Source organism: Hippocampus bargibanti, linkage group LG05 (genome assembly GCF_051943395.1).
Source record: "Hippocampus bargibanti isolate YZ-2025 linkage group LG05, ASM5194339v1, whole genome shotgun sequence".
NCBI classification, from domain to species: Eukaryota; Metazoa; Chordata; class Actinopteri; order Syngnathiformes; family Syngnathidae; genus Hippocampus; species Hippocampus bargibanti.
Window position 1 is genome coordinate 8841925 of NC_142738.1, and position 7321 is coordinate 8849245.

At 38.4% G+C, this 7321-nt stretch overlaps 1 protein-coding gene across 2 annotated transcripts; it reads right to left on the bottom strand.

Annotated features, from left to right (window-relative positions):
• Positions 1 to 1477: 1477 nt before the first annotated feature.
• Positions 1478 to 6697, bottom strand: idh3a (isocitrate dehydrogenase (NAD(+)) 3 catalytic subunit alpha). 2 transcript variants are annotated; one of them, XM_088996981.1, is made up of 12 exons: positions 6598 to 6648; positions 6216 to 6281; positions 5753 to 5806; positions 5582 to 5665; positions 5393 to 5507; positions 4702 to 4889; positions 4417 to 4550; positions 4230 to 4332; positions 3512 to 3576; positions 3129 to 3213; positions 2105 to 2257; positions 1478 to 2030 (listed from the first exon to the last, which is right to left on the bottom strand). In XM_088996981.1, exons 1-12 carry the CDS (start codon positions 6622 to 6624, stop codon positions 1950 to 1952), a joined length of 1155 nt encoding a protein of 384 aa, XP_088853107.1. In that variant the 5' UTR covers positions 6625 to 6648; the 3' UTR covers positions 1478 to 1949. The 2 variants fall into 2 exon arrangements, with proteins under 2 accessions (XP_088853107.1, XP_088853108.1); XM_088996982.1 differs by lacking the exon at positions 6216 to 6281 and having other exon boundaries at positions 6598 to 6697.
• Between the last annotated feature and the right edge of the window lie 624 nt (positions 6698 to 7321).

The window sequence follows — 7321 nt, forward strand, 5'->3', positions numbered from 1 at the left end:
GCTCAAGCTATACATCCATCCAGCTGCAGACTGGATGCTCAGCCTTAAGTTAGAAATAAAATGTGACGTAAGATTATGTCCCATTTCTCTTCACTACTTGTAAAATTTTGTGTGCAAAAATTTGTTATTTTGCTCAGTGTTCAACATAGCTACGTATACTGTATTTGTCTTTTAAAACAATATGTACTTGAGTACATTTCCAAGTCTACTACTTCTTTTCCTTTCGGCTTTTCCCTTAAAGTAGTCACCACAGCAAATCAGTGTCCTCCATCTTTAAAGTTTTGATCCGCATGTTTGTTTTGGCCAAGCTTTTACGTCGGATGCCCTTCCTGACAAAACCCTCTGTATTTATCCAATCCGGGCATTGGACCGCCACAAGAAGACTTATGTCCCTTTGAGGCTACAGAACAAGTTAACTCGCTCAGTTAAAAGGCTCCCAAACACAAACTTATGTTCTTAAATTGTGGGTTTTTTTTGTCAATATTGAGCACGAAATAAAATATGAAATTAAAACTTAGGACAACATTGGAACCAAACCCGTATGACAAATATATGGAAAGCTACTGTATAAAATTATCAACGAAAGAACTTCAAGTTAAAAAGGAAATGACTTGGCAAATTGAAACTACATTTAAAACTAGTCAAACCTTGCAAATAATGCAAATGCGTGACCTGATTTAGCCCACATTTGACTGAGAAGTAGCACGCAACCATTTTTGTAATTCTGCTAAGGAAGTGAAACTTATGATTTCATATAAGGGAAAAAGTGTGAAAGTGTAGTGAATAGTGAATGACAAAACATGAGCTGAAAAAATTAATTTATAACAGATTCTTTTCTTACAGTGTATTGTAGGTGTTCAAATACCTGACATGTTTCGGCATATCCTTCCGCCTGTCAGATATGACAGGTATGTCACGCCCTCATAGAAACACCAGCTGAAAAAGGCACGTCATAACAACATCCGTGACACTCTGACGAAGGCGGTATACGCCGAAACATGTCAGGTATTTGAACACCTACAATACACTGTAAGAAAAGAATCTGTTTTAAATTAGATATCAAGTAGACAGGATGAACTTAGTATAACTATGAGCTGAAAAAGTTGAATGGGATTTGATAAGTAAATTGTACATTTCAAATTTGATTTCTGGCAGCAAAACGCGACATGAGTGACAGCCTATGGAAACTTTTAAATTGCATGTAGTTTTGCCAAATGAAAACTACCACCCACCGCGACCCTAATGAGGAATAAGCGGTACAGACAATGGATGGATGGAAAACGACAGAACAAAAATTAGGTGAGATTAATGTCCCATTGCTGAACTAAAATACCACCTGAGCTCTCAATGAAGTATGTTACTTTTTTTAGGAACGTGGAAACAGTACATGGAAATATATTTGTGACCTCCTGAGAACACCTTGATGCTGTCAGTTGTTTAAATCAATGAATACGTTCCATCAACTGTACCTACGACATCATGACAAGCCGTTTATTCTGAGGAACATAAAAGTCAACACATTGTACACAGCCAGTACTAGTCATAAGCCACAAACACATTTCAAAAGAATGTCATGTTGGCATTCATGATGTAATAGAGTACATTCATATTATCTGACACAAAGCTGCGGAAAAAGAAAATCAATCTTTTCTGTCCGGATATTAATCTTATATCGTGATCTGATTTATTATCACATTAACAATAACTCGTGATTTTAAATTAAGTAGAGTTCTTTCATCAGATAGAAACTATAGCCGTTAAACACACACCAACGTCATCATAACAGTCCCTTTCATCTTTTAAATATTCATACTAAATACAAAATAATGTAACTGAAGAAAATGCTGAGTTAAGATATTCAGGGTTATAAATCCTGAGACAGTTTCTGTTGTAGTTTCAAGTGTGAGCAAAAAAAAATTAATAAAGAGGCACATGCTGAACAAAGACTATTAGAGATCTCGCACTCGTTGACATATTGCCTCTGTAAATTCAGAGCACTTTGACTTCCCTCCGAGGTCTCCTGTGAGCACCTAGAAGACAGAAAACAAAGGCGCGTTAAATGTGCGCATTGGTGTTAAAACTTCGCAAAAAGGACAATGTTGACCTTTTTCTCTCGAATGGTGTCGAAACAGGCGGTCTCGATCCTCATTGCATGGTCATGCAGGCCCATGTGGCGTAGCATCATGACCGCACTGAGCAGCAGGGCGGTGGGGTTAGCCATATCCTTTCCCGCGATATCCGGGGCAGTTCCGTGAACCTAGTGAACAAAAATACAAAAATCTGACTAACTTTGAAACTTCAGCAAAATAAATTGAGTCTTGAAGGACAACCGACGTCTCCGGACAAGTTGTATCCATAATTTGTAAAATGGCTTCAAATGACTTCTACTGAGCGTATTTTAATAAGATTCCACCGCATATAGCTATATTTTACGTTTTAAGACTCGCGCTGAGTATTCAGGAAGTCTTATTTTTGAATTGGTGACGAGTCCGTACGTGACGTCACGAAAGGATCGCCCCTGACCGAAAAAAAGGACACATTGTAGCAGTCCTTCCATCACATCAATGTATTTGGCTGTACTTCTTTGTCTGAAAACCGTGTTGCACCCAAAAGCCGCCAAAAGAGGGCGTCCAAGCTCCATATAAGGAATTTATCAGCCTGTGGAAACGGAGGTGGCCACAGGAGGTCGCCATTTTGTGCCTCTTTTTTTGGGTGAGACATTTCCCCCCAATGTTGCCTCAAAATGGCACGAAATAAATTCTTTAATCGATTGCAAACATGTATACTTTCCTCTTCAGAACTATTTCAATCATATTCATAACTGGATGTGTAAAAAGAAAGCATATTCTCCGAATCTGAAGCCATTGTTTTGATTCTCCAGCAATGCAAGACGTCTTGGTGTGACGTCACGAACTGGGGGCGGGACTTTCTGAAAATGCCCAATTCGCAGCTCAATTTTTTTGCAGATTTTGGACACTTTAAGTCATTTTTATTGGTGTTTAGCATTTGAATACAAATATCATACTGCATGTTTTGGGTATTTTAGATGCTATAAAACGTTTTTCTGATGTCAGTTAAAAAACAAAAAAGTGACGTTGGTTGTCCTTTAAGAATATGTGCGAACATACAGATTCAAAAATGGCAACGCCATTGGCACCGATGTTTCCACTGGGGGTCACTCCGAGTCCTCCAATAAGACCAGCACAAAGATCACTGAGGGTAAACAGTAACACATACAGACCTACTTGTTAATGTGTCAACAAAGTCTTCATGTGAGTTTGCATGAGTGGGGTTTGTACTTAAAACCAATTCGAATAAGGTCACCATTGATGGTGACGGATGTCATATTGTTGTCATCCCTACTATACTACTCGCAGCCACTAGAGGGCAGATTTGAACGGTACCAATGCATTTCTAATAATGTTGTGATGAGATTTCTTTTTCCACCCTTCAATTTACATTTGTCACGATATGTCTTGGGCATATAAATTGGAAAATTGTGTCGTTTTACCTCAAAATGTCTCCATACAAATTTGGCATCACCAGAATATCAAACTGTGTGGGATCTTGCACCATCTGTAAATTGAGAATTGACAACAGTGCTGATGGGTGAGGATTTTTTAACTTATTCACTGCCAGACGTGCAAACATGTGTCCACTCCAGTGACAAGGTTTTTGTCATTGTCACTCAAATTCCAGGACCCATAGAATATTAAGTTTTAGGATGATATAAACATTCAATGCAGTGTAAGAAACCTTCCACTATCTTCTATCATCAGGAAAAATAGTTAATTCCTAACTTATATGGGTCTGGAGTTATATGAGCTTGAAATGAGGGTGGATGTCCAAAAACATATTGGTTTATATAGCGCTTTAACAACAGCTGAAGCTGGAACAAAGGGTTAACATTGGATTGGATTGGATTGGATTTGCCTTTATTAGTCTCGCAGTGGAGAAATTTACATTTCACAGCAGCAAAGTTATGAAAGAAATGAAAGAAAAATGGGGAAAAAAAGGGAAATGCTGCCCCCTTTTGGAAGGGAAAACATTGCCAGAGGTCAGGACAGTGCTTTATCGGCACCCAAGCAAGAAAAATCAAATCCCGAACTAATTCAGGAATGTGCTCTACGTCATATTTTCAATTCCCGAATAAATGTGTGAATGGCAGTTAATGAGCTAAAAAGAAGAAAAGAAAAAATAACATATAAAAGAAGTGCTGTCGTACTTACATTAAGGCACACAGTATCCAAGTACATCTCAGTAAATTTTATGTCTCTGTTTCTTTCGGCAGCCTCTCTGCATTTTCGGAGGAAGAGCCCATCTGACATGCGCCTAATATCATCACAGATGATTGATGAGCGACGCAGTGAAGTATACAAATTCCTTCGGTAGTCATTTATGTCGAGTGTGCCTTACATGATGTTAGCCTTATGAACAGCAGTAACGCTGGTCCTCTTGTTGTTTCTTGCATATTCAAACGCATACTCAGCAATGCGCTGGCTGGCTTGCTCTGTGATGAGTTTAATACTCTGCACGACTCCATCGACGATCTGCAAATACGCACACGCTCAGCAATCCAAAAAAATGAAGTAAAATATGGACTAAACTCAAATAAAATATGTATTTCTCCTGAATTCAATGTCGGCGTACAAACAGTGTCAACAGAACAAATTTAAAAATAAATTTGTACAAGGCATTTACCACATGTTCAATCCCACTGTATTCCCCTTCTGTGTTCTCCCGAATGGTGACAAGGTTGACGTCCGTGTAGGGCGTCTTGTAGCCCTCGATGGAAACACAAGGGCGCACGTTGGAATAGAGGTCAAAGGTTTTCCTCAGGAGAAGATTCATAGACGGGTGACCTGCAGCAATTGGCGTCTTCAAAGGACCTGTACACAACAAAATCCTTCACCATGATTTGACCCTTGAACTGCCACTTTTGGAGGCACGATCATGACTGACGTTTCGTGTTTCATTATGCCGGCAGCTTAGGGGTTATATTTTTATGACTTGACATTTTGTGCTTGGTAATAACCCTGACAAGTCAGGAAACTGGATGACATAATAAAATAGGTCAATAATATTAAATATGAATAAAAATAAAAACCGCCTTCACAAAAACTATAAAGCTCTAACACTTGTGCAGAATTATCATATATTGTCAAAAAACAAACGAACATACATATACCAGTAATTATTAAGGCAGGATTAATACTGCAGGGTCTATTTATAGCTTTGCACACACAGTACATGCTCTTCTTGGAGTGTGGATTTACATTTGGACTATGCCGTGTAAATTAAATTGAGCCTCATTGGATTTTGTCAGAATGTACAGCTGACCCAATTGTAGGGGTCAGCGATGGTCCTGTAATCACAATCAACGTTATCTTACCCTTCAGACCCATTTTGTTTCTGTCCATTGACTCTTTAGCATCTGGGGGAATCACCCATTTTCCACCGGGACCTTTAATGGCTGTAACGTTCCTCTCCTCCCACTGAATGGGTGCCTGTAATGGAACAATTAAAATATGATTGTAGGAATTATAGTATGGGTTTAATCAATTCATTCTTCAGTACTTACCTGGGCTGCTTCAAATATTTTCATGACAGCAGTGGAGATCTCTGGTCCAATTCCATCGCCAGGGATCAAAGTAACAGTTTGCATCTAAACAGAGTGTCAAATGGAAAATTTATGACAGTTCTAACTAATTCCAACATTAAAATATTGTCATCTTCCATGGGAGTGACATACCCCACGGGAAAATGTCCGGGTGTCTTTCCTCAGGGCTCCTGCCACATGCTGAATCTGTCAACAAACAACAGACGTGATATTTGGTTAAGTATATAAATACTCAAATGTGTCAACAAACAATACCTATAATTCTAGCTCGTCAGAATGTATATTGTGTTTGCCATAAAAACAAATGTATACTGTCACATAACGCATTGCTATTAACTTGTTGCACAAAAAAAAACTAAGATTCCTCCCTAATATGTACACAAGGTCAGGAGTGTGTCAACAGGGTGTACCAAAAGCTCGAACCCCAAAAGAGCATCAATCAGCATTTTGGAATCAATAGAACGAGGCCCAATAAACTACACAACCCCTACCCGTTTCTATGGACAGTACTAGCAAGTGGAAGGCAGCTACTAGATTCGGCTTTTTCCTTCAAACACGCAATACACTGCTTAATATAAAACTAAGATTAACTTACTTCATTTGCCTTGATTTTATCCTGGCCACTGATCGATAAACTCCATTTTCTGAGTAGGTTAACAATCTGCAGGTGAGGAACATTACATGGACAGTTGTACGCTCTCCGCGGAAGTAATTCGGACAATTCGCTGTCACGTTCGTTTTTGGTCGAGAGATTGTTTTAAAAAGTGAAACTTACGCAAATTTAAAAGATTGAAATGTGATGTGTGTTGCTATAGTAACCTAAAGCAAGGGCGTGCCAAAAATGGCCAGATAGTTTCTGTCTTTCGAGAATTCGAGAGCTTCACAACAAAATAACTACCACTAATGTGAAATCGAGTGTTAATGGTTGCGCATATGATAAAACTGCTCTGAAACAATTTATAATTTCTTGGACTCACCGCTGACCTCCACGCATTGCCCGCCATGCTTAGCTAGTAATAAGTAGCTAGTAGCTACCAAGGTCGATGCAGCACGGAACCGGCAAATCGTCAATTTTACATGAACAACGCGACAACAACCGTTTTTATTGTCTTTTCAAAATAAAATGGACACAAAATGCACACACCCGTCACAATAATTTCTCAATTGTTGTAAACATATTATCCCTTCTTGTCTAATGAAATATTATTGTTTCATTGATATGTAACTTTGCAGAAAAAATATAATTTGAACATATTGACAACATATTGATTGATTGAAAGATCGCATAACTTCCGGAATTAGACGGAAGTGAAGCTCAGTGACTTTTCTTTCCTTTTTTTGTAATTTTTTTTATTGTTACAGTTTTAACAATCAGATGTAATATTGTGCAAAATATAGGTCTAAAAACGTACCAACAGAAAAACAGTTCCCCCATTTTTTATACATACCGTAATCAAGGTTTTTGATAGCATTTTTTTGTGAAGCGTCTGTGTAAGCTCTCAGTCGTACAGGAGTGGTCCATCATTGAAAATGTTTCTTCAGCCGAGAAATACAGATTTTTTGGTTAATGAAATAGTTTATGGATTCAATGAACTACGTGACTTTGAACAACTTCAAAGTGGAAAGCAACGAAAAATATTTCTGTTTGATCCAATTCGCATCACCCTTCACCACCCATCCACATTCAATATCCCGGTCTTT